Below are 27,635 nucleotides of genomic sequence, written 5' to 3' on the forward strand. Positions count from 1 at the left end.
CATATTTGAACTGGCTCCCCTCCGCAGGCAAACCATGTTTTCTGTGGGCTCGGCGTTGTCAGCCAAAGCGTTGTCCACTTGCAAATGTCAGAGATGCAGGGAAGGATAACATTGAGTTATGCAAGTGCTTGGCTTTTTGCCTCTGAAAATAACTACTCAGGAGAAAAATACAAATAACATTACTTGTTCTCTCCGGGTTATAACAGGTCACCGTCGCGAAATCGCCAGCGTTTGTGAAATCATCTTGCAACCTTTAAATGTACAACTCTAAGCAGAACCCAGAGATTAATTACGGTAATTTTTCATTAATTAAGGAAGTAATGACAGATTTTGGAATCAGATGTGTTAAATTGGCCACTGATTGCTGGTGCAGGGTTAGCCCTGGAAAGAATCAGTTCTTCTTTTGATTTTTGGTGTTCAGCTTTATAGACCCATTCTCTCACCCACCCTTCCTTTTCTAGTGGCTCTTGGCACGGGGCTTCCTATAAACGAGGAATATCTTTCAGCTAAGGTTTTAACTTGATTACAACAACAAAGGAAATGCAAATGTGGAGTCACTGGCTCCAGATTGCTTCCTGTCAGGGCAGGTTTTCCCCCTCCTCCCCCTCCCTGTCTTCGTTTTTTTCAGCCTAGAGCTTGGACATCTGTATGCTGTTGCTGGATGCCTCAAATATCCAGACAGGTCCATATGCTCTTTTAGCTTTTGCCAGCAAAGTGCTGAGGCTGGAATCAAATACGTCCAGGTTTTGTGCACAAAGAGTGAAATGGCAGGAGAAAGACAAGCCCTTCGATAAAAGCGCCTGATCAGACAGAAGGAAACGGAGCTGTTCCACCACGGTGCGTGTCTCTGGTGGGGTAAAAACTTCTGGCTCTGAGCAAATCAGCTGGTTTTATTTCAGACGGTATTTTATAGCAATTTTGAATGGTTTTGTATGTTCTTACTCTGCTTTACGGGGCAGACAGCAGGGCCTGGTGCCCTGGCTGCTGCCCTTGGCGCGCGGCCCTTTGGCAGCCCCGCGGGCACCCAGCCGTCCCCCTCTGACTTCAGCCCAGCCTTTCGAGGGACTCGCCAGAGGGCAACGCACCTCTCGACGGTGCCTTTTTCACATTTGGACACGGAAATGTCAGAGGCAGGTGAGGAGCTGTGTGCTAGCAAGCGCTGCTGGCCACGGGGCAGCCGGTAGGGCTTTGATACGAGCAGCGCTCCCCGTCCTCGCTGGCAGGTTTCAGGCTCCGTGTCAATGGGCATCTTTGTTTTCACAGCAAGGTCAGCAAGCCAGCAGCAAACAACCTCACTCGCTGTTTGCTTTACAGGCTGTGCCTAGCACGGGACTGCGGTCCCAAAGGCACAGCCACATAGGCACTGCCCGAAACAACACCTGGTGTGAGGGGCTCCGGAGTGCGGCCGCTCGCTGGCTCCCATCCCCACCACGAAGCCCTGCCCATGGAGATGCCCCCGGCTGCCCTCAGAAGAAAAAAATGCCCAAAGCTGCCCAGAACCAGGGTGCAGTGACCGGTCACCGTCTCCACAGGATGCGTTCACCCACAGCAGCTCCAGCTCCTCATCCCCGTCCCCGTGCCCACCGCCAGCGCTCAGCTCCTGGGGAACAGCAGGGACCAGGGAGCATGAAAATCCAGGGAAATTGTCACCAGAGGCAAAGTGTAAGGAGAGAAACATCATGTGCCCTGTATTTAAAAATCGTTAGGTTTCCCATTTGTTCCCATCTCGATGATTAGGGCTGAAAAATAAAGGTTTGGCTGTGATGACAACCTCTATAGCTGCTGGCATGTAAGCGGTCCTCTAGTTTCAGCCTTTGGGGAAAATGTGTGTGGGAAAGGAAACCTGTGCTAGTGTTGAGTTGAAGAGAAGAGGAAAGATGGGTTTGTAGGTTTCAAATGTTTGTTATCATACAGCAGAAAGATGAAGTTAAAGATCTCAGAATTGTAATGCATTCTGACATTTTACCTTGACCCTTTGCACTGAAAGTGGGGAGCTGTGCCTCGCAAGGGGCAAAGTGAGTGGTAGGATACGGAATGACTGCTTCATACTCACTTCTCATTTTGCAAAAATGATGTGCAAGCTTACAATTTCTGGAATGTAATTTCAGAAATTGAAATTTGGAGTGGCAAAAGGCTGTTTTAGGAAGGTCAATAGTCTTATCTGGGTAGGCGGTTGGTGTCGCAACATTGCAGAAATGTAACTGCCCTGCGAAAAATTGCACAAAATTCCCAACTGTCTCTGTGCATTCACCATTTCAGGCACTTTTACTGAGCCATAACAAACACAGAAAATTAATCATCAGAATAAGCAAACATGGTAAAGCTGTCTGAACAGTGTCTTCCCATTGGGGGACCCCAGAACATTTTGTTTTACTCTAGTCAGGCGGAGAATAAGTTTGTGCCTTCCTTGCGGTGTGGTGAACACATCCTTAACTAGCCTTTGTCAATGATGTGAATGAATCTCTGAAGGGGATTTTTATCTATTTATTTATTTATCTATCTATCTATTTCTTTATTTATTTTAAAGCTGAGAAATCAAAACCGATAGCCTAAAAGCCATATTGGAGAGCAAAGAAGGAAACTGGCAGACTATAATAGATGTCATGGGAACGAGAATTGTATAGAATACTTGAAAATACAAGAAAAAATATCTTGGTGTGTGATGATTGTGCATTTTTCCCACTGGGAGAGGGGAGGAAATTGATTTTTACCCTGAAGAACCTGGGGACGTGTGCATGATGGTGAGAGGTGTGAGATGAAAAGGCAAGTTTGCAAGTGGCGGTGATGCTGAACGACTGCAGGCACACACCAGCACGAGACCACGCACTACATAGTTTAGCCGATCTTTCCAAAATCACAGACATTTGAAGTAGAAACATTTAATCTCCTTAGACTGCGATCTATCTGTATAAATAGCAGCACACCTTTGCTTCTTATACGTACGGCTACACATATGATTGTTTTTTTGATAAATAAAATATGATGTGGTGATGCTTAATTAGGGTAGTGATACAATCCAGACAAAAGGGAAGTAGATTTTCCCTTCCACACAGACAACAGGCATCCTGCTTGACCACATCCTTTAATCCCAGCCCTGAAATTACTCACTTGTGAAAGCCTCTTAATTGTATTTAAATACATAGGCTTCGCCATGTGGAGACATTAGCTGTAACACCAGTAAGCAGTTAGGATCATGACACTCATTTCCATTGTTCTCGAGATATTTGGGAAAATAAACCTGACAGCTGAAATAGCCCCTGGAATAATTGCAGCTATTACAGCCATTACACATCCAAATTCAGGTATTTTTGGAGTGAGGAAAGTCTTGTTTCACGAGCCAGTTGAGCCGAGCAATTAAATGGGAATAGAAGCGTTTGATCCTAGTTGGTACCTCTATATACACTGCTCGATGCGTGTCCACTGGCTGATGTACTAAAAGTAAGAGAATTTGTGGGAAAAAGAGAAAGGCATTCTTAGGCCACTAATTTTATTCCCAAATCGAGTACCCATTTCTGCATTATTTTGGTTGCAGAAATGCCAAACAGCTAGAATAGCTGGTAGAATGAGTTAATTTCTAACAGCCAGGATTAGGATTTAAATTATCACAGATCCATGAGAACTTCCATGGCGTAGATTTCAGGTTACATGTTTTGTTCTGTCTTCCATTAAGTTTTTTTCCTAGCCAATTGCACTTGGGGACTTATTAACTAATCTTTTACATGATGCCTAACTATAAACTGAGCTGATAAAGAAAAATTGCTCGATTTGCTCTTAGATCTCTGGTTAAAGAGAGAGAAAGCATGAAGGAAAAAAAAATATGAACAATAATCATTTAATAAAGAAGGCTTCATGCTCCAATTCTTTTCCACTTCTCCTCGATTTGGATTTCTGGCAGGGGATCTCGGAAGATTCCCACACTACCGGAAATAACATTTTATTTATTAAAGTTGAAAAAGGATAACATGTTCTGCCAAAGGACTTGTACAAACTTCTGACCTTTGGAACAATAATAGGCATGGTATTTAGGAATGGTAATTTTATTACTGCAGTTCAAAATTAACTAAAAAATATAGTCGTGGTAGACTTTATGGGAGCGAGACTCTTTCCTTACCTGATGGTCAATCTATAGAGCATCTTATATCGTTTCTCCCTAGCGGAAACAGTGTAATGACTTTGTGAGCTGATGAATAGTTGCTTTTAAGACCAGGGCCATCCATTCAACTGTTGTTGTGCCTGCAATGGTACTAGGCACAACACCAAAAAGGTTTACAGTTAAGGAAATGTCAAATTTCCTCAGATTTGTCTTTGAAGGAAACACTAGAAATATTATGAACCAGCGTGGAATGGCCATTAACGTCCTTCAGTACAACAACGACAATTGTGCCATAAAGGGCAAGCGGTAAAGAGAACTGGAAGAAATACTGGAGAAAGGGAAGAAACAAGAACACTCTTGTTTATTTGGAAGGAAAGAGGAAAAAAAAAAGGACATTGAAGCACAAACACAAGCTGTGTGCCTGCATGGCTTTCATCTCATGGCTTTATAAAACTTGGCGTGAGGAAGGAAGTCTTCCAGGGCTGCGGTCCCCAGGGGCAGCCCTTTCTGGAGATGCAGGCCTTCAGGGGATGCAGAAACAGGCCTTTACTCACTGCTGCCAACCCAGGGGCATTTTGAACCATTTTAGTGCCTTTTTTAGGGCTGAAACCCGGATCCTGGGAGTGCACATCATGGCACTGCCCAACCTGTGCCATGCAGTGCTTGAGGCTCTGGTGTCGTGCAACGCCTGCCCTGAGCCCTCAGCACCTGAACCCACAGCCATAAAGGTGACAATCGACATTATTTTGTTAAATGTGTAAGTATTTTATTAAATGTGGTTGTGGAACACACTGTGGGCAGGACCATGGGAGTGAAGACATCATGCTAGTGATAAGAACAAGCCCCCTGCCCAGAAATGCTGCGTGACTGGGAGAAGTGTGTTTTATTTGACGCCCAAACGGGATTAACGCAGAAAACGGTGCCAGGAACGGCCGCAGGGAGCGCACCCCGACGCGGCCATGCCCGGACCCCCTCAGCCCCCTCAGCCCCCGCTGGGCGGGAACCCCCCGGCACCACCCCGCGCATGCGCCGCGCCCCTCCCAACCCTCGCGAGCCTTCCCTCCGCGCCGCTCCCCGCCCCGCCCCGCCCCGCGGCAGGGAAGGGCGGGGCGAGAGGGAGGGGAGGGGCTCCCACAAGCCCCGCCCCTCGGCCTCCCTGCTGATTGCTTTGGTTAAAGGGCCCGCTCTCGCGTTTTTTCCCCGTTTGGGCGGGGGGTGGGAAACCGGGGCGGCGGAAGGGACAGGAGGGGCAGAACGGGCAGAAACGCGAGGAGGGGGAGCGGCGGGGCCGAGCCGAGCCGCAAAGCGGGGCCGGGCGGCGGAGGAAAGCCGCATCTCGGCGGCTCCAACTTCCCCGCCCGCCCGCGTGGCTTTGTGCGCGGGCGGGTGTCCGCGGGGCGTGAAGGCGCGGGGAGTCCCGCTCGGGCCGGGAAGTTGCCGCGCTCGCGGCTCGGCTCGGCACGGCCCGGCCGCCGCGGGGGCCGCGCGATGGGCGGCGGCGGCCGGCGGAGAGCGAAAACGGAGGCGGCGGTGAAGGGAGCAGGAGCCGGGGGCACCTGCCCCGAGCCCCGCTGCTGAGCCGGGAGCAGCCGGGAGCAGCGCGGCCTCCCCCCCCCCCCCGCCCACCCCCAGCTCCGCTCCGCTCCGCGATGAGCGCGGCCGTGGAGCCCCGGGCCAAGCAGGCGCTGCGCAAGAAGCCGGCGGAGAGGACGGCGGAGGTGAGCCCCGAGCCCTCCGGGGTGGGGAGGGGGCTGCAAACCCTTGGTACCGCAGGGAGAGCCCCTACACAGCCAGCACCGCTCGTGGGACCCCCCTCTGGGCACCCCCCATGGGGTGGGGGGACCCCACCCGCACCCCCTGCATTGGGGTGTCCGCTCCCTGTGTGACTGATGGGAGCTCTTCCACGCCTGCCTCTCCTCTTTCTGTCTCCTTCCTATCAGCCCTCTCTTTCCCCGATCCCTTTTTTCCTGTTGCTCAGCTCCGCTCGCCCAGCAGCGTTCCCCTCTGCATGCCCTTTTTGCAATAGGCACCCCTGATTTCCCCCTCCAGGGACCATCGTGGAGTTCTACAAAAATATCACCTTCTTTGGGGTAAAACTGCCTTAAAATATAAGTTTTGCGCAGCCAGGTAGCTTTGAGGTGCCAGATATCGCGGTGTCCAGCGCCTTGGTGCTTGCTGATTTATTTTTTTGGTGGGTTCCTGCAGACACCAGGTGTGCGCAGGTCTGAATTTGCCGAGGTATCTCAATGAGGGGAAATCCTAAAAAGAAAATCAAAGCCCCTTGCTAATCTGGCTAATAGCACCTCTAAAAATGATTTAAAAAATCTTAATTCCCTCGCTAATCTGGCCCTTTTTTTTTTTTTTGGCAGGCACTTAGAGACACTAAGCAGCGAGCCTACTCGTGATTAAAGTTAAACACGTACTTAAAACTTGGCAGGGCTGGGGCCCCTGCTCTCGCTGCCTGTTGCTGAGCGGGTAATTACAGCCCCATTGCTTCTGTTTTTCGGGGGTGCTTTCTGTCCATGTGCACTTAGAAACTCCCCTGATCCCAAGGAAAGCTTTTTCTGGTGTGTTTAGGAGTCCCCAGACAGGCACAGGGCACTGCCCGACCCCGCTGCCGCCTTGCTGGGTGCGATGGCAGATGGGTACGGGGCGATAAGGGAAGCGGAGGAAGCAATTGCAACAGTATTTTTCTTTTTTTTTAAATTTTTTTATTTTACTTCTCATGTCGTGCCGAGCACCCTGACCTGTCGCTTCCTCCTGGAGGCACGCAGAGCCCGTGCGGGCCTGGCAGGGCTGCGCCAGGCGGTGACTCCTGCCTGGAAGCATCCCATGGTGTGCAGGCAGAGCCTGACTTCGCTTCTCCCTCCTCCTCCTCCTCCTCCCTGGGAGAGGTATCATCAGCGCCTCCCACGTCAATTCAGCTCTGAATCCAGCTGTGTGGGGCTGCTCCTGGCCTCCCACTGCCTTGTTGTACATACGGAGGGGGGAAAAATAATTCCCCACCCGTGATTGAGACATTATGGTGAACCAAAGCTCCTGGTCTGGGATGAGTTTCAGTCACTTGTAGTCCCTCTGTGCTCCCCCTCTCCATCTCTGCCCCTGCCGTTCAGAGGAGCAGCTCACCTGGGTGTTACAAATTACAGGGTTGGGGCGGCGCTGATTAGTAGCGTGGTCTGGTGCTTCCTAACTATCAGCTGCGTGGCAGTCTCTGGAAAAATACAGGTAAATAACACCCGCCTCAATTTTTGCTGCTGAGTGGTGTGGTCACGGATGCGACTGTGATTTTTAGTACCATTTCTTGACAAAGTGTTTTAATCTGTAAGCACTAAGGAGCTAAGCAGGGAGGTATTAAAATATTTTAATAACTTGCTTATTTTGGAGCGTTATCTTGATGGCTTGCTTAAGTAAAAAATTTTAATTCTTGATGCTATAAATATTTTTGTTTGGAAAAATCTCTGTTAGGGCAAGTTTTCAGTGTTGTGGTAACATTCCGATGTTTGTTAATTGTTAATGTGGGTAATTTATGCATATTAGACATGTACACACTTGATTTTTTTTCTTTGGTAGCTGTTGCTCAGATACTTGGTGTGCTCTAATTGTTAATTTCTTGGGGAAGGATTTTGTTCTACTCCTGGAGGTTATAGCTAGCATTGAATAATACAGTACATCTGTATGTAATGGCATTTCTGTTACACTATTTAGTAACTTTTTTGGTATTACCTAAATCTGGGAAATCTTCGAGCAGCTTTGCCCTCCCCTGGCTCGCTGTAAACTCATATAGGTGCGTGGTGCAAGCTGGCTGTGCTTGTGGAAAGTCTTTTAAAGTGTTTGCTTGCAAGCTGATAGCTGTGTGCATGGGAGGTTGGCTGCCCGGGATGCCAGTCCCACGTTTCTGAAACGTGTGATTCAGAGGTTACAAAGAGCCGCCTGTGACAGCGTGCTGGGGCTGCCCACCAGCCCGTCTGTCTCGAGGGTTCGGCCTCAAAGCACAGAACATGTGAGGGTTGTGCCAGATGTTGGTTTTGGTATCAGATTATCCCAATAAATAATCCTACAGCACGCACTGTCCTGTCAGATAGAGGAAACTCTTTTTACTAGTTGGACACTTGTTCGCTTAAAAAAAAGAGGGGGAAAAAAAAAAAAGAAAAAATTCAACAAAAAAAATCGTGTTTAATGTTTGAATATCTGCATTTGTCTTCCAGGGTTATGCTGATGTCTGTGTGGTGTTAAATGTGGGAGTACTTACACATGCAGATCTTCCCCATCTTGCAGGCTGGGAGTTTGGGATTTGTGTACTTCCATCCGTGGCTTTAGTTTTGTCTTGTACAGCTTTGTGCCTGTTCCTTATGTCACAAGCGGGGATATTAAATTAGTAATTTGGGAGTATTTTAATAGAAGGAAATTGTTTGTTCAAAGTGGTAGGAGGGAAAGACAAATGTTTCTGCCACCATGTGTGCTCTCTCATTAAAGGTTTAATTTTTTGAGGCCCAGAATTGCTTATCTGATCCATACAAAGGCTGTGATGTTAGTCTGTTGGGGAGTGGTTTAGTGCCTACAGCAGATAAGGTCTCCAAGGCTGATAGGGCAAAATAGCAAATGCTTATGCACCTTTTTTTTTCCCCTTTAACTCCTGTGAGCGTGCTGTCTTCATCTGTATTGGAACCTTTTCCCAATGTCGTCTCCTTTCAGTTCTTCATGACTTTGTTCTAGGCAATATTCCCTATCCGTGGTGAAAAAGCTTTGCTTTTATTGGACTTCAAAGAGTTAGCTTATTTTTATACAAATACAGCTTTCGTATTTTCCTAACTTTGTACTATGTCCTGTTTCAGCAATTCTTGATTAATGTTAATTCAACTTTATTTGGCAATACTAACTCCTCCTCCTCTTCCTGTTCCCTTTTTATTAATACAGTGGAAAGGGAAAAAACCTAATTTGCACAATTGTGTCATAACAGAGTCTGCTATTTGGAGCGTGTATGTGATGCTTCTTGATGGCTTATAAATAGAGAAATATATCCGCATGGATCTAAATCATGCGCAAATAGTACATTGATGGGCATTATAAAATGGTTGTAATAAATAAAATAAATTATTGCTGACAGCGTAACAAAGGCACTCTTGTACTGTAGCACAGCTGAGCCAAACAGAGGAGAACATCTGCTTCTTGTTTCCAGAAATAACTGGTATTTTTGAAGTGTTTTTTCATCCTTTTTAATAATTTTCTGTAAACTCAGTAGGTGAAATGGGATTAGCCTTTGTTAAAATTCATTGTTCTTGCAGTTCACACTGAGCTTTTAGCATTGTAATGTAACAAGTGTTGTTTTTGAATAGCCATTTAACATAATCAGAATTGTAGACTCTCTGCAAAATCTAGATGCTTGCAATTATCTTAAACCCGAAAAGAGATTTGAATTAAATGAAGTTGCAGATGCTGCTTCGTATTTAATAAAAATTCCTTACTGTTAGGATGTGGGCCTCCAAAACTGGGAAAGAATAATGATGGGAACCTGACTCCTGCCATAATTTTCTACTACCTAACCTCTGTCTTACATTTTCCTTCTCATTTTTTGTTAGCGATATATTCTTTTATAGTCGGTGCTTTCTAAAACTTTGTCATGCAAGTAGCAATTTCAGAGCTCAAGCTGAAGACGCCCAGTAGTTACCCAGTGTAAAATATTGGGTCTTTTTTTCCTGTGGCTCTGTTTTTGGTGCATTTTTAAGAGGGACTCCCAGCCTGTGCATCAAGAATTGACCGGTGCTATGTTACCTCTGTCACTTACCTTGCAGGGACCTGGTGTGCTCTTGGCGTGTGACTGTGGAAGTTGGAAGAAACCTCTAAAATGAATGCATTGGTTATCTCTGGGTCAGGAAGGAGATTGCGAACGCATAGGGATATGCCTGTAGTTAACTACTAATAAATTCCTGGTTGGCGAGTTCCGTACCACATGCAGATTGCCTTTCTGTGCTCATACGACAACAATTATTATTTACAGTTACAAGAACATAAAGCCTTGTAATATAATTATGAGTACTTTACAGGCAGCCTTGTGAAGGTGACAGATACAGTTTTATTTTCACTCTGTGTGACTAGAAAATCAAACACAGAAAAATGACTTATTTCATCAGCCAAACTGTTGAATAGCTGCAGCTTAAGAGAGACTCGAGAGTGCTTCGCCCCAGCCCCGGGCTCTGCCTAGGTGACACCAGATTTTTCTTTGGTTTTATGTCACTTAAGACTGTTCTGAACTTCAAATACCTGAGAGGTGACACTGGATATCATGTTGGCGGCAGACGGATCTTAAGACTGAGTTTTCCTCACCAGAAGAGTGCAGTTTCCTAGTTCACGAAGCAGGTCCTTTATTCTTTTATATCCTTTATATAAGTTCTTTATTACTTTAATGAAATGGCAATAAACCTCTCTTCCTCCTGCACTTCCTTGCTGTGTAGCTTTCAGCTGGAAGTAGAACAAAAATGCAGGGTTTTTTCCAGGCTGCTCATTGAACGAACACGGTTAAGCTCATGCTAAATGCAGCACTGACAGTCCTGCAGACTGCATAGCCTGGTAACTCTGCCTCGGAGTTTTGAGAGACCTGGGTCTTTGCCACCAGCTCCGTGTGTTAGGAAGTTGCACCTTGACATCCGAGTTGATCAAGAGTGATGCTCTCTGATGGACCCTTCTCAGCCCTTTATTCCAAAAATTCCCAGAGACCAGCTGATGCAGCTATGCCAGTGGTCAGACGTGCAGGTGATGTGTGGTGTCCCCCTTCCTGGGCCTGGCAAGGACAAATCTCTCTTGTGGATAATTAAAATTAACCCTGCATTGTTACTCTGTTGTGGCTGAGCATAGGACTGCCTCGGAATTCACCAGAATGGGAAGCAAAGTGTTAGTTAAAATTAGGGGAATTCTGTGTTTCTTCTGTTGTTTTCCTCGCTTGGGACGTACAGTTGGTTTGTCTGCTTCTTGGCCAGAAGTGCTTCTCAATCTGGCATATGTTTCAATACCCAAATAATTCAGATTATCGCTAGTTGGAACTTGAAGTACAACACACTTTCTGAAGCTGAAATCAGCCCTAAATTAGTTGCACTTAAATAAAATCCATCTGTTGTTTCAAGTGAACCAAAGTACAATATTGGAGCATCTACCAGTTTTTAACCAAATGTCAATGTGTGTAAATACTCAGCTGTAAGAGGTTGAATGTCTCTTAGGGTTTTTGTTTATTTCTGACAATTTTTGGAGCTTATTTTTGTTGCTTGTTCAGCAGCAAGACTGAAACGTTGCTCATATTAGTCTTTTGATTATTTGTCTCAGACACAAATCATGCTGTTCTGAGTTTTGGACTAAGTGCCGTCGGTGTTTGCAGAGGAGGGCTCCTTGTTTGGGAGCTGTGCAGATGCTGTCTGTCGGCAGTACCTGTGCAGAACTGCACTACTGCTTTGCAGAAATAAATATTTCTTCCAGCTTTCTTAACAGTTAAGGCCTGTTGAGTTGGGTCAAATTTAGGTTCGAGGTTCCAGCCAAATAAATCAGTTTTCAGGGTTCTGTTTTAGGGCTGAGTACATTCAGTGGCTTTACTGAAGTGTCATTATGGCATTAATGAATAGATGCTGCTTAAATTTAGACTCTGTCCAACAAAGTTCCCTTGTTCAAAGAATTTAATATTAAAGGAGTAAGTAATGGGAAGGTTTGTTGGGTGGTGAATTTCTTGTGTTTAGCGTCAGTTTCCATATTAACCCATAATGTGGGTGAGGGTGTAGAAAACTGTCCTGGTAAAGAATACTAGGGCAGGAGTGAAAGGAATAAACTCGGATGGAAACTTTGTAAACTGCCCTGAAGCCGGTGTGTGAGTTCTTGATTAGTTATTTTCACAACAATTTTACAATTTTATGAACCAAAATTGCTTTAAAAGGTGTGTGTGGGGGAAGAGTATTAACCAGAACAGAACTGCCTGTTTTTATTTTCATGTCTCAGGCTGGGTGCAGTGCTAAAGAAGGTAAACCTGTAATAAAAACTTGAAAAAGTAGATCCACCTGAACACTTTGTTATCAGCACCACCTTGGGTGATGAATAACCTGGGAATGCTCTTGTGTCCTCCTGTCGGAGGCTGGGACCTGGCAGGAGGCCCTGTCGGGGAGTTCTCAGCTCTTGGGTGCTTACGTGGGGTTTGTGGCCGTCGGTGTGCTCCTGGAAGTGCCGCGGCTGTCGGCGTGGTGTGACGCATCGGCCCTGACTGCGGTCATGCTGATTTCCAAAGAGTTTCCTTCCTGTACGTTGAAGGGCTGCGTGGTGCCCCCTTCCCTGCTGAGCAGAGCCTTTTGCTATTGTTGAGCCCTGTCCTTGTGCACGGATCTCCCTGGTTTGTAACCGCTGCTTTTTCCAATCCACAGCATCTCCACCTCTGGCCTGGTAAGAGTGGAAGGATGCAGATGTTGCTTCCGTGTTGGGCGATGCATTTGGGTTTTGCGTGCAGAATATGAAGGGTTATTTAGCCAAAGTCAGCTCCTTGGCGCTTCCTTCCAACCCGTTTCAGCCTGCTCCGTGGTCAGCCAGAACCAGTTGGGTTTGCTGCTGAGTGCCGGGTTCCCGACTGCTGCCCGTGTGCCATGACTCATGCGAATTCCTGCATGGAATGGGAAGTTCTGCTGGAGGGAGCATGTGTGCGTTCAAGGGGAGATCAAATTGCAGCGCCCTAATTACTCTGCGGACAATGGCTGATGAGTGTTGGCATTGTTTGCAGAATATTCAGGGTTTGTGCTCGGTGAGTCAGGGAGTGACACATGACAAGGTGAAAAGCCTCTTCGCTGTCCTTGTTCGTCACCTGGACGTAATTTCCAGCTCCCATTTGTGGAAATGAGCTGCTGAGTAAGAGTGTGGTCCTGGTACCAGTGAAAGGGTGTCTTCCAGCGTTGGCTTGTGTCTCGGCTCAGCTCTCTGCCTGAGGTGGAGCCACGGGGCTGAGCAGTGGTGTTGGTAAGGCCGGAGAGCGCAGACTGCTCCTTGCCGGCTGGGCTTGTGGCTTCCAGCACCCCTCGTGTCCCAAACGTGAAGGAATCGTGGAGTCTGAATGTCCTGGTCAAGTGTAACGAGAACACAGTTACTTGTCTTGTGTGTAGTTATGCAAAAACATGACTGGCTATGGCCTCACCTTCCTGTGCTCCTTCTTGTTGGGATTCATTTGGAGGATGTACGGCCACAACAAAAGCAGGAAGGGAAACGCTCCGGCTTTGTAATCGGTGACTTTGTGCAACTGTGCCACGTACATACAGACAGGTACCTATCACATGCCCTGTGTATGGCTTTTAGGTACCTTTTCAGGAATATGGCTATAAAGCAAGGATTTTAAAGGAAGTTATTTTTTAGGGTGCTCTTGCAGCAGGTGTGACTGTGTGGTGGGAGGAGGGATGGTGGCTGTGGGCCTGGGCCATGCTCTGGCCCTCAGGGGCCTTGCCGAGCTCTGCAGGGCCGGCTGCGGAAACCTGCCTCTGCCTAGCAGCAATGCTCCTGAGTGCCTTGTGTCAAGCCTTAACGTGCCCGTGTCTGGCACCTGTAGGGACAGATTTGTCTGAAAGTCCCATACCGCATGTGATTTGATCTTGTTGTTGTTGTTGTTGCCTTGTTTTTTAAGCCTTACATTCTGTTACCATCCTAACGCAGGGAGATACTTCAGCTCCGTTTCATTAGCATTGTGCCTGTTGGTTCAGTGCTGGTTGTTGGTTAAAGGAATTTGAGAAACTGGTGTGGGTGTTGGTAAGAATACTTAATTAAGTATCTCCAGAATACATCAAGCTCTCACTCTTCCTGTGAAACGACTTGCGGAGCACTAAGCCTTCCCTCTCGTCCTTCACTCCTCTTCCCTCCACACTCTGTTCTGATGCACATCCCTCTGATTCTTTTTGTTTATTTTTTGTTCCAAGAAGCTGGCTTTGGAAGGCCCTCTCAGTGGTTCTGGGGTTTTCTGGCCTCACGGTGTAGTTGTCAGCACGGCCTTTGTGGCTGGGAGGTTACTGTAAAACAGAACCTCGCTGTTTGCACTGCGTGATTGTCGGAGCGTGCTGGAAGCTCACGCAGAGAATATTTGTGGATCTTTTTCAAGCTGTTGGCCAAAGCGACAATTTGGATCCCAGAATTCCTGACTGTGAAGAACAGAGAGGACAGCAGCTTGCTTTTGTGATCGTCTTCCCAGCAAGCAGGGATTGGGGGGCTCAACAGATGTGATTTTGCAGGCTAGGTCAGAAGTCATTATTGATTAAAATATTACAAGGCCTGTTTCTCTAAGCTATGATGATGGGATGGCTGTAAACTGAGCTTGTAGGAGGGTGAAAACAGGTCCCACTTTCTGAATTTTGCTGTCTGAAGACTTGTGGTGATGGGGCTCTTTTGCTGGTGAGTGGGCAGCGGCACGGCTCTGGCTGCTGATCTGAGGCCAGGCTGGTGACCAGCTAACCTGGTGCCTGTAAATTCCCAGCAGGATGCTCTGTTTGGCTCTTTTCAGAAGGTAAAACGACTTCTACATGATCCAAACCTTAAGCATTGCTAAAGGAGCAAATGAAGCTAGAGTGCATCAGGGTGGCTCGGTTTCCCAGGGAGCACTGGAAGTGGCGTTGCCCTGAGATTACTTTTCCTATCCTTGCTTCCAGTCACTGCTCCTGAAAAACTGGTTTTTCATTTCTAATGGCAGCTATGACAGCTCTGGGAGCGAAACCAGAAATTATCATGCAGTCCTGGAATTCTTTCTCGAACTTATTTCCTTTAATGCCTATCTTTCCCCATGCTGTGGGGTCATGTACTTGGTTACAGCTGCAGAGTAATAATTCCACAAAAAGCTGTCAGTGATGGATTTAAATTTGAATGCGTAATGTAACATTTTTCTGAAAAGAAAAATAAAAATACTTTCTATTGTATTATCTGAATTCAAACAATGAATTTTACGGACTTTGGAGTAGGGTGTGTTTTAGAAAATTGTTAATCTGAGCTTTTGTCTTTTAAGACAAGCCCAGTGCCTCATGATTAACCTTGCAGTAGGAACTCCTTGGAGATGCTAGAATAGTAAGGAAGGGCGAGAAAAGGGTGTGGAAGGAGGTGGGAGAGAACTGCAAGTACTGTTGGCATTCAGAGAAGTTGCCAAATGGAAGAAAAATACATTTTTGTTCTGCTTTTGTTCTCTAAAAATGCAAAGGGTGGAGGGCGAGCAGTCAAGATGTGTAGGTGTTTAATTCCTTGTAGAGACAGTATTAAAGCCCTAAAATACCATACTAAATGCAAGCCGTCATAAAAAAATGTAATTATCTTTTTAAAAACAATCTCTTCAAGTAGTATACCAAAACTTACTTTGTGTAGGCTTTACAGAGGAGCCTTTCCATAATACTTATATATAAGAGATTTTGACAAAACTAATTCTCATAAGGACATCTGGGTGTCTGTAGCACAAATACAGAATAAGATGATGATAATCTGTCTTAAAGGACTTGGATGTGTGCTCTTGGAGGATGCTGGAGTGAAAGTGCCCAGGCTTAGCCCACTTGTGCCCAGGCACTTTTTTTGAGGACGGGAAGGAGAGGAGCCAAATATCTTCAGGCAGTCATCCAAGCAGCTATGGGTGCTGCTGTTTCCAGCACAGATGATGCTCATAGTGCCAGCTAATTAAACCGTGTGCAAGTGGGTTTGTTCTCACATACCCAGAGTGCAAAGAGCTGGTAATGCCCAGGTGGAAACGAGTCTCTTGGCATTTAGAGGTGACTCGTGGTGGTCTTGTCAATGGCAAAGAAGCTGAATGCTCTCTTGGGCCATACACTCTGGGTAAACTTCCAGTTTGCAGGGTTTCTGCAGGGTTTCTCTTCCCACCCTCTAAAGCACGTGCAAAAATTTGTTTTCATTGGGAAGTATATTAAAGAACTGATCTATAAAGGATGTCAGGAATGCTGATGTCCTTTCTTGTAAGGGGCTGGTCGTTGCCATAACAGTGTTTTGCTAATGCTATTGTTGCCAGAGAAACTATTTTCTAAAATGAGGAGGTCTTCTTGTTCCAATGACCTCAGGCTTAAAATATAGAGGGTTTTCCTTTTGTTTAAAGAAACTGATACACCCTTCTTCCCCTTTTGATGATTTCAATACAGTATTCTGGAAATACCCTTAATTCAGGGAAGCATGCAGAAATTATTTAGTGTTCTGCATCTGGTTTCTCTAGGTTCCTAAGCTCTGCTAATTATTAGTTATCTTTTAGCTTGTCAGGAGTGTCTAGAAAATTCTCTCAGAATAGGGAAAAAAACACCATAGTGAAGGGATTCTCTTTTTTACAATCTTTCTGTACCCTATTAAAGCATTGACATCTAAACAATCCACTTCTCCAAAGGCTGATGAATACTCAAACATTGCTCCTTTTGGTCTGAAGGGAAAGTGTTCTTGCATTGTGTGTTGTGTTGCCCGCAGAAATTGGCTTTTTGGTGAGATTTCTACCAAGAACGAGTTCCAGAGCTGTCATGATACTTTTCACCTTGACAATTTGCATTTACGAGAGCTGGAGAGTGAGGTCTGCCTTTGTAATATGTGTTTAGAGTTAAAAGGTCTTGGGATTGCTTTGGCTGCTGAACGTTGACTCTGGGAGGATTTTTATGCTCTTGTCACAAAGGGCTGTGCTTGTCCATGGCTGCTCGATACTGTGGGTTATCTGGGGATGGTATTTACTGGGTTATTTTCAGGGTTCTGTGCATCATCATCCAGCCTAGCGATAGGCTGCCGTGATTTGGCGAAGTAGAAGTGGTTTTTCCAACTTGTTGCAGAAGGACTTTCTGTTCCTGTTTCCCATTTGAAGTAGGAAGGAAGCTGGCAGCCCTGGGTTAGATTACTGACCTCCTGTCCAGTAAACTCGCTGCTTCCATTTGTGTTGGGCAGTAACGTTTCCTTCAGCAAACTCATCTGTAGATAGCATAACGCTACGTGTGGCTCACAAGGTGGCTGGTGGAGCCTTCAGGCTGCTGAACTGATGTACGTGATGGTCTGGTGCTGAAAGATGCTCCTCATCTGCCCCACACTCCTAAATTTGAACCTTTGGCAGCCCAGGTTTGCTGGCTAACACGAGGAGGAAATAGGGAAATACAACGGGAGTGAGCTGGAGTGGGCTCAGTAGGCTTGCCCTTTAGCATGACAGTGACCTGTAAACACCATTTCAACTGTACTCTGAAATCTTGACTATATTTGTTTAGTTATTCCTGGGGCAATCTCATGCGAGAGATCTCTGCCATAGCCAAGGCTTTGGTATGAGCTTAGAGTCTGAATTTTCAGGTGCTGTAAGGTGTAGGGGGCTTATTAACAAAGTAAGAGCTGCAGGGAAGCATTTTTTTCAAGATAGGAACATTCAGACAGCTAAATTATCACACTTCGGTGTTTTCTTAGTAGTATGTGTCACTGTAATATCAAGTACTTGGCCAATAATTATTTTGTCTCTGAGACTTAGGTCAGTAATTATTATTTTTAAATCTCTATTCCTCATCCAGCTGTATCAGGATTTTGGAAGAACACACTCCTATGTCTCCCTGCTACCTGAACCTTTTCTATGTGAATTTTCCCTGTGCTTTGGTGTCCTGTGAATTAATTGCATTGTGCCTTGCTGCCCTAAAACAGGATTTTTAATTGCATTTTTCTAGCCTTAATAACAAAACAAACAAACAAAACTTAAAAAAAAAAAAAAAAAAACACAGCATAAACATACAAGCTAAAGCTTTAAGCTGTAGGAAAAGATATGTTTTTGGATCACTGCTCTACCTATAAAATTAAGGCTTCTGAGACAGAAGCAACAGTGTAAGTACATAACACCATCTGCCCAGAAAACCTCACTTGTGGAACTTGGCTGTCTGTCTGTAACTTCTTTTTCCTTTATACAAGACAGCATTATGTCAGCGAGCACTGCCCAAGGAGAGGGAGGCTGCTCGGATTTCTGCATCTTTGTGCTGTGAATTTTTAGAAGCCTCGTTGAGTCCTTGGTTCAGGAAGGTGTGCACCTGAATTAAAGGCACAATGGCCCTTGGTAGTCGATGGGTGATCTCTGTACGGACGTTCAGGGGCACGGTCCAGCTGCTGTGATCGCTGGGGAACATTTCGGAGCTGGCGTGTCTGTGCTAGCCTCCCGGCAGGCTGTCTCCTGTGCCATGGGGCTGCTCTCATGGGTGGAGCTCACAGCTCAGCAGAGCTGTGTTGTTTTGTTTTTTTTTTTTCCCCTGTATGCATTGGCTAGAGGGGGATTGCAGAGTGCAGCAGACCTACAGCAAACAGCTCAGGCACTGTGGTGCTGCACAACCACAGCTGGTCACAACCATGTCCTTAACAGCTGAAAGCTTCCCCTCTGCCTCGCTTGGGTCTCGCACATGCTCCGGCTGTGGCTGTGTGGGATGTGGAGGTGATAGAGTTCAGCGTTTAGTGCTGTGACCAGTAATGCTGCTTTGATTTCATTTTTTTTTCCTCTAGTCAAGCACTTTGCAGCTATGAGTGCTTGTGTGACCAAGAGGAGCGCTGCAGGTGATGGGTTTGTTGGTCATCCTGGTGGGCATGAAAGGGCTGCTGTGGGCCAGCTGCTCGAGCAAGGGACTCGTAATGAACTGCTCCCCAAGAAAACCGTGCCTGACCTTCAGTAGGATTGAGTATATAAAATGTCTGGACTGCAGGACGGGGTCCTTCTGTTTCGTTTGGAGGTGAGAGGGAAAGCAGGAGCTAGAGTGTGTTCTCCCTGTCTGCTGTCACGAGCATGACTGTTGAGTTATCACCGTGTCGTAATCTCTCAGCTGCTGCTTCCAGCTTTGCTTTTCATCACCCTGCACCAAACTTCTCCAGTGTGAGCTGATGAGTCAAAGGTCTGAGTCCAAAACTAATGCACTGTGCTGCTGCTTAGAAACCTGCTTGGTGCTCAAAGTAAGCTAGTGTTGGGTATTTCTTAATCTTTAGTGAATAATGGCAGTTTTGCAAACGGGGCATCTTTGTAGCACTGTGTTGAGATACTGAGGCGTATCTAAAGGTGGGTTTTGAGGTGATACTAGAGGTGGGTTTATTATAGCTCCATAGCTACTCATTCTGTATGCATAAATGATCAATTGTAATTACCAGGAAGATACCAGTACCTCAGATAATTGTATTCATTTGGTTTCAAACTTCAAACCTGATGTAGATACGTGATTATCACCTCAGTTTGGATCCGTAAGCTTTTCTTTGTGGTTTCTGACACCGGCATTGCTGAGAACCACAAGAGCAGATCCTGCAGCAGTGTCTCAGAGCCAGTTTTGAGAGTGCAGTGACTTGTGTAGCAGCTGGGGAAGTCTGGTGGATTTTTTTTTCTACAGGCAAAGGTGCCAAGAGCTACTGACTGCACTCCTTGGTTTGGTGAGGGGTGTGTGTGTATGTGCCAATACATGCAGACACATACCCAGGGATGTTAGCACTCTGTGTAAGTGAGAGGAAGCTGCAGTTGTAGCAGTACTAGACTTTAATCGTAAGGATCTGCATGCAGGTAATTTACAGCTTCTGAAGGGACAGATTGCTGAGAACTGCGGCAGCTTTCCTGGACTGCTGTGTTGGGCACTGCCTGGTGTGCCTTGTACCAGGACTGAGGAGGAGTTGCTGCTAAACATCTTACTATTGTCCTCTTCAGGAATTCCTACATTGTTCCTCATAGTATTATTGTGGGAATAAAAGAGCTGGATGTTGATCATTTTTCTTATTCCTCCAGTGGCTTTATTGAAAAAGGTTGTAGGAGAGTTTCAGTTTTCATGTGATATTTTATTCTGCAGTTATATTCTTCTCAGTCTGTTTTTTTCCAACTTGCTGGTGTCTTATCGCTGCTGCTGAATGAAAACAGAATATTTTAGTCAGAAGCAATGTGGCGAATTTAATATTTTACTGTTGCACAGAACTGTTTTGAGACAGTTCATAGGGTTTTATTCATCTCCGTTCATCTGGGAGGGTGGCTCAAGCTGTGCTATTGGTAAGAGATCTTGTTTTGACTCCAGTGTTATTTATTAAGCAAGACTTAATTTCCTGACAGACATGATCTTTGCTTACTTTCTCAAAGAAATATGAAATGATACACTGCAAAATGATAAATGTGCCATTGTGAAAACTGCGGCGTGTTCTTCTCCATTTGTATAAAAACCCTGGGATTAATACAATGGAGACGAGCAGCAGTAAAATATTGTTCTGTCCGTTAGTCTTCCTATGTGCTTGAGATACCTGTTGGACAGAGCTTAGCCATGGGAATTTGCTGGTGATGTTTGCTGCCGAGGTCCCGTCCAACAGGGAGGAAGGGAGCCAGGAGCAGCGCTGTGCCGCACGAGCCCAGATTCTCCAGGGAGCGAGCTGCATGCAGGCGTATCCCCGAGTTGTTGGGACCCTCAGCATGGAATTGACCCTTGGATTTCATCCTCTATCCCCTTTTTCATCTTCCCCAGGCTACTGTGCCAAACTTCTTGTGAGAATCAACTTTCCCCTTGGCGTTTCAGTGCTCAGACAGTCCCTACCTGACTTCTTCCTTTTAAGAAAAAGGAAAGGAGAGATTTTAGGTGCTGGAACTTTTTTTTATCCCTTCCTGTTAAAGGAGCAGAGGGTGTCTTTGTGAACCGGGTGAGCTGATGTCCTTGGAATTAAGGCAAAAAAGGTTTAACCCAAGCACTGTTATTTGGGAGATGCTTGCCCTCCGGCAGGGAGGTTGTGGATCCCGAAGTGTAGTTAGCTGCTCACGTAGGGAGGCGTTGATTGAAGCCTGGAATTCCTTGTTTGCTTGCTGATTTTGTGCTGCTCTTAGGGTCTTTGTGCTCTTACTCAAAAAAAAAAAATAAATAAAATTGGTAGAAAAATCTGCTGTTTGGTAGATGTGAGCATTGTGACTACTTCTGGATCTCCCAAGCTTCCCATCGTATCGAACTCTGAGCTCTGTTCTCAAGGCAGCTTGCTCTCGGTTTTCTAGTATCAACACCCAAACCTGAAAGATGCATTAAAACCGAAGTAATGAGCGTCTGGGAACTTTATGGTAATGTTTTTCTTAAAGGTAGTTTTTCATAACTGTACTTTTGTTCTGAGCCATGATAAGGGCTGAACGCGCTTCAGATATTCAAAGCGCTCCGCGAGCTGCTGGCTTTGAAGCGCTGGCGTTTGATGTTCCCGTCTCTCCAGTTTGGGGCCTTTTGGTATTTGCTCTGAAAAATCCAAAGGAAGTTGTTTGTTTTTTTTCTCGTGCGAAGTCAGGGCTCCAGAAATGCTGACTCAGTGTGATGAAACAGCAGTAAAAATAATAATGAAAGAGAAATTCCCTCCCTCATTCCTTCGAGTGTTTTTCTTTCTACCAGTCTTATATCAACACAGTCCAGGGTCCTTAGGTGGAGGGTGTTTATCTGCGTTGGGTGTGGGAGCTATTGGGAGCAGAGAAACTTTTTGTTTTATTTTCATGTAGGAGTACTCTGCTTTTTTTTTTTTTTTTTTTTTTTTTTCTTTCCTGGAAATATGTTGTTGAATGGAGGTACTTTGAGTCTATAAATAAACTGTAATAGTGGGTCTAGGGCCTCTGTTCTCAAACCAGATCTGGCCTTTTCAACTTTTATTGAGGATATTTCTATTCCTGGGGGTGAAATGTAGTTCTGAAGTCTGCGCCTGTAGCCATGTGTGCATGCTGGAAGGAAATGCGTTTAAGACATAAACTGTTTTAGCCCCTTGGAGAAACTTGCTACATTTGCAGGAAGAAAAAAAAAACAAAAACATTTTCAGGCTTGTTTTTTTTTTATTTCTGACAGTCTGAGAAACAAAAGCCAGATTTTGAGTTTCCTGTTTGTGGCTATGTTGGTAACTGATGCTGTCAACTGGAAGTGCTTCCTGGATTTACAACAGAGAAATGAGGTCCCTCGTTATTTTTCTGCTGTATGAAGATACCAGGCTGACATCTCAGCTGGGTACTGAGGATGTCTAAAAAATCCCCGTAGTCAGTAGCCTGCTAATTGAGGCCAGAAAAGCATCACCTCTTATTCCCGTATGGAACATTTCTTTACAGAATATATACTATTTTTTTTTTTTTTTTTCTGATTAATAGTGTATAGCTCTGAAGTGGCTGGGCCAGTTTACTTTATACAAATGATATTTAGGTGCAGTCTGAGAGTGACCCAGGACCATGCAGGAGTTTGCTGTGAGTGAGTTTTGGTTGCTGATCTTCTGGTATTTTTTACGTCAATTTGTACGATGTGGTTACGCTCTGTTCCTTAGTGGTGCTACTTAAATGGTGTTATTCTCTGCAAAACACTGTGGTAAAAACACTGTTAAAGTCTCCTGGTAACACTTTCATTCATGTTATTGATTAAACAACATATTCACCCTTGTAATTCCTCAATGTTTGTGTTTAAATTTTTTTTAAAGGCCTCCAGCTACATAAGATACTTTAAAGGGAGCTGTAACTCCAAGTATGCAGCCCAGCTCTCAACGAAGGCCCCTGGAGCTGCTGTTTTCTGCACTTCGCTTGACTTCTAATAAAAGTTTGTGCCACTGAGCAGGCAGAGTCTTCCCGGGTCATCTCGTCTCCTTCTGTTCAGCCCACAGCTGGGGACGGGGAGGGATTGTGCCCGGCACGGGGCTCCGGAGCCGTGTTGCTGCAGTTGGTGCATTTGTGATAGCCATCCCTGAATATCTGGAACGTGGGCTGGACAACTCCGGCGTGTTTCTGTATTTTGGTTTCTAGTATTACATTACCAGGAAAGAATTTGGGAGGGAGGACTATTTTTACAATTGGCCTTAAACAGAGGATAAAGGAAACAGCGCAGATTCCAGCCTTCGGTGAAGTAACAGGAAGGGAAGCAATGAAAACCATAAACCGTGCTGAGTAACATTTCCTCTCTTCTGCTACGCCCCCCTATGGGTGACAGAGTCTTTATTGAGGCTGACAGCATTCCCAATAAAAGCTGCATTCCCTCCCTATAAGGAGCCTGCTGAATCGCTAACGCAAGTAAAGGGAGCAGGCTGGAGGGGAGCCAGTTGTTTGCAGCTTGCTGTCCCTTTTCCAAGAAATACTTCTGTTTGCTTTACTGAAATGTTGGCATTTTAAATAATGATTTTAATTTAGAGACGTTCAGCTGCTGTTCCAGAGGGTGTTAAAATCCATATCCTGATAGTGAGTATGTTTGGGATCCTGCTGAATTTCCTTCCAGCCTCCTTTCCCGTGGCACTTGGTGCTCAGCGGGGCGGCTGGGGCAGCTTGCAGCCACACAGCCTCCTGCCCTGTGAGCTGTTGTACCTGGGGTTTCTCTTGAACATCAGTGGAATGTCTTACAGCTGCTACCAGATGCTTTATCTGTCCTTTAAAAGGCAGAAATTTATTTTTTTTAAATATGTTGTCTGTGATACAAATGAATCTGTAACACCTTCAGAAAACACTAATGCTTTTGTTTGCTCCGAAGCATGTAAAATAAGCATCCTGGCAGCTGTCTTTTCATATAGAAGAGGTGTGGATGCAGCACCCCATCAGCCATGCCGTGTGCTTCAAGAAGCAGGCTGTTGTGTGAGCAGGGAGCCCTGGTGGCTCGGCCAGACTGGACATCAGGAGCCACAAGTGAGCCAAGCGTGCCTTCCTGCAGCAGGAGCTGAACGTGCTGCGGTGGCACAGAGGGATGGGTTTTGTGCCGTGCTGTGGGACAGGTCTGCGTGTGAGAGCTGTCAGTTTGGGACTTGCTGATCAAAGCATCAGGCATGAGAGCTGGAAGAAATCCACTGGATCACTGAGCCCTGGCCCTGCGGCAGTGCTGCGTGGTCCCGGTGTCCCCTTGCAAGTGACATGAAGCATGTAATGTGCAGGAGGGGTTGTGGAGGGATTTATGGCTTCCTTGGCTCCTTGATAGCTCAGTGTGACTGCTGAGGATGGCTCTTCGTGAGATTTATCAGAACTTGCAACAGTGAGGTCATTTTGGAACAATTTGCTCTGTTTTCCTTAGAAATAGAACAGATTTCCTGCTTCGTGTTTTAATGTAATCATGTGTTACTAGAACACCTGGCTGGGGTCACATCATTTAAAGCATCAGGTTTTCATTTTTATGTTTACTTTTGATGCAATAATTTTATTCTTATTCCAAAGTGCCCACTCTTAACGCTGCAGGAGAGTTTGTCTTGGAAGCTGTACTTCTGCCTTACAGCGAATAAATGTGGTTCATGCAAATTACAGTTGCTCTGGCTGTGTTTTTTTTTTTTTTTTTTTTATTGTTCAGAAAACTTTGTGCTCAGAACTCTGTAGTGGAGACCACCCTCTTTCCTCTGGATCTTCCATCCCAACTGCTGTAAAGCTGCTCCTGGGATTAAAGGGAAAAGACTGGGAGAGAAAAGGGTGAAACAGGGACGTGATGCAGACTGCTCAGGTGGCGGAGAGGCAGGGATACCCTCCTTGTTGGGGGCAGACATCAAACTGTTAAGAGTTAACTTGAATAAACTTCAAAGAAGGCTGTGTAAATCACTTTAGCTGTAGGATGCTGATAACCTATGTTTCAACAAGTTTCCTGGGTTCATAAAAATGCACACGGGCTGTTGTATGGCTGGTGTGGCGTGATGCTCCCAGCTGCACCTGGTGTGTGTGTGCTGTTGGACTTGTTTGGAAGAGCCCAGATCTTGGTTGTCCTTAAAACAAAATAAATAATAATAATAATAAAAATGCTGCTAACTGAACTAAAGATGATTGCTACTTCCCCAACACTACTGAGGTGATTTTTAGTCTCCTGAAGGCTTTTTGGCTGATTTTTAGAGGTGCATCTTGGCAACTAAGAAGCTGATGTTTTGACTGTCTTCCTAAAAATCTGAAGTATCAAATCACTTTCAAATAAAAGCATTCTGGGGTAAGCAGGTGATCGTAATAGCTACCTGGTTTGCTCTCATGTGATGAGTTTTTGATGCATGCTGCTGGTGATTCTGTAATTTTCCCTCGCAGTTCAGTTGTGGCATCTTGTAATTATTATGTGAGCAGGCATCTGGCGAGGAAAAGAAGTGGGCAGGTATTCAGGTGGCTCCCCTCAGTGCATTGGGATGAGGAAATTGCTTTAAAAGAAGGCTGATCTACACAACAACATGCTGCTGCTGCTGAAATCTCCCCATTTTTCTCTGGTTTAGCGGCCGGCTCAGCTTTGTGCCAGGAGGATGCATGTGTCGGGCGATAACAGCTGCTGCCAACAGAAGCTGGGTGATAGCAGTGCCCCCGGCAGGGCCTTCCCTTGATTTCTGCCCTCCTGCCTGGATGCTCGCTGTTCCCTACGCAGCCCAACGCTGCATGTGATGGGTGTGAAGACGCAGTGCCCTCTGCTCTGCAGGCGTAGCAGTCGTTTCGCCACTTCCTGGCTCTCCGGGCCTTCTCGTGGCTTTGCTCCTCGTGCTTTGCCTGGCGTCTGTCCGGCGGGTGGGTGTCTGTCCTGCTCCCAACGAGGGCACTGGGCTGCTGAGCTTGGTGCTGAGAGCAGGAGGTGAGGAAGATGAGTCCTGTGGGGCTGCTGTGCATGCAATGACCATGTCCCAGCTCCTCGCCTTCCCGTGGCTTGCTGAAGCTGTAATTTTAGCTGGGTGGACAGAAGCCATGAGCTGGCTCCTCCACCAATACACCAGGCAAGGTGTAGTTGTCTGCTGAACACTGAGGAGTGCATCTGGCTGTACTATGTCAAGGCAGATACCACGTTTTAGTTTTGGGGTGATAAAGGCTCTGAAAATAAAGATTACAAAATAATAATAAAACCCTTTGACCTCAGTCCCTAGATTTGTGCATCAATAATTTTTGTTAATAGCTTTTTTGTCCATAATTGCTTTTCAGATGAGTTTTAGCAGAAAGATGTGAAGAGATTGTATGGAATGGACCTGTAACTTCTCCAGCAGTACTTTGAGTTTTGCGCCTGTCCCATTTATTGTTGCACTTTGGTACCATCCTTTTTATGGCACTTTCTCTCCATAACGGATAGATATCTGCAGAAATAATCTCTGCCCTTTGTACTGTGGTTGTGTGCTTGTCTGGTGTTTGAAACCAGGGCCGCAGTGTAGATCAGAGGTTTAAAATAACCAGTTCTAATCCTATTTTTGGCTTTGTGAAGATGGATTTGGTGAAAGGAGCACTGCAGGCTGTGGTTGAGGATTTCTCGTGTGCAGTGCAGCCCGTGCAATGTCCATCTGGGTGTGCAAGGATATGAACCCTTCCTGGCATGTGGGCTCTCAAACACTGTGCTAGGGCTGTCATTAGAAGTGTTCACATTGATTGGAAAAGACTTCCAAGTATCATCCACTCCAACCTTTAACCTAGTGATGAAGTCCACCACCAATCCTTGCTACTAAGTTCTCCATCTACACGTGTCTGGAAGACCTCCAGGGATGGTGACCCAGCCGCTCCCCTGGGCAGCCTGTTCCAGTACCACACAACCCTTTCAGTAAGGGAATTTCTCCTAATATCCATGCTGCAACTTGAGGCCATTTCCCCACATCTTATCATTTGGTGCTTAGGAGAAGATCCCAATCCTCACCTCACTACAGCTTCCTTCAAAGTAATGGCAGAGTGCGGTAAGGTCTGCCCTGAGCCTCCTCTTCTCCAGGCTAAACAGCCCCAGCTCCCTCAGCCGCCCCTCATAAGACTTGTTTTCTGGACCCTTCACCAGCTTTGTTGCCCTTTGTTGGACGTGAAAATAATTAAAAGAGATGGGAGCAATGGAGGAAACCACTCCATGTGTGACTGGTGTGAAAGTTTCACATCATCTGGAAAAACAGAGCTGCGGGTAAACCTCCCTCGTTAGATTTTGCAGGGGTGTGCGAGGAGGAGGAAGAACTTCCCTGGCTGTCTGTGAAGGATCTTTTTTAACACAAGCAAATGAACAAAGCTTTATGTCAGTATGGCATTTAAAGCATGTTGCATGGGTGCACACTGCCGGAGCGGAGACAACCCAGAACCTGGGGGAGTTGTGCAGGTCTGGTGCTGCTGGCACCCAACAGAGCTGACGTTGGGGACAGCTCTTTCAAAATCCCTTGCTGATTTTGTTTTTTTTTTTTTCCATCTTTGCCGTGGACTGGATGCCCCTGAGATGAGAGATGCTTCCCAGACAGGGATCCCTTTATGCTGAGGCCACTTTGTGCTACGGTCAGGGCGTGCTGGACTAACCTGCTCTGTGGAGGTGTGGGGAATAATCCTCGAGGATGTGGTCAGTTTTTGTGTGTGCAGCCTGAACTTTGTTGTGAAACACGAATAGGAGCTTTTATTCCGCTTACAATGCTCTGTAACTCATGACAATAGGACTGCTAATGTAACGCATTCAAAAGACATCATTATAACTGTGTCTCAGCTAAATTATTCAGGAGGAGACGTAGGCAAGCATGTGTAGACACAACACGTAGGAAAGAGTGAAAAATTCCTCTTTGGTGGTTTGGTCATAACCCTGCTGCTGCCCGCGGCCGGGCCCTGAGGGAGCTGGAGCATCCTCGGCCGGGTGAGCAGGGCCCAGGTGGAGGAGAAGAAGCTGGCTGTGGGGTCACTCTCCCCTTTTTGTGTTCAGGCTTTAACTAGGAAGATGCTGCTAACTACTGGGGTGTT

At 46.0% G+C, this 27,635-nt stretch overlaps 1 protein-coding gene and 1 long non-coding RNA gene across 6 annotated transcripts in view; both read left to right on the plus strand.

The window, feature by feature from the left end:
* The first annotated feature begins 5,350 nt into the window (after nt 1-5,350).
* RAPGEF6 (Rap guanine nucleotide exchange factor 6) overlaps nt 5,351-27,635 on the plus strand; it is a 123,403-nt gene continuing 101,118 nt past the window's right edge. For 2 of the 5 annotated variants that reach the window (XM_084535467.1, XM_084535468.1), the window contains exon 1: nt 5,353-5,811. In XM_084535467.1, coding sequence (XP_084391593.1) covers nt 5,743-5,811 — 69 coding nt within the window. In that variant the 5' untranslated portion in view covers nt 5,353-5,742. Of the gene's footprint in view, nt 5,812-27,635 lie in introns of all 5 variants that reach the window. The other 3 variants (XM_084535469.1, XM_084535470.1, XM_084535471.1) reach the window with 2 other exon arrangements.
* Nucleotides 21,586-24,257, plus strand: LOC311444365. Its single transcript, XR_014697848.1, has 2 exons — nt 21,586-23,216; nt 23,503-24,257. It is a non-coding gene; the product is annotated as an uncharacterized lncRNA (long non-coding RNA).

The sequence above is a fragment of the Aythya ferina genome (genome assembly GCF_964211825.1).
Source record: "Aythya ferina genome assembly, chromosome: 14".
Classification (NCBI taxonomy): Eukaryota; Metazoa; Chordata; class Aves; order Anseriformes; family Anatidae; genus Aythya; species Aythya ferina.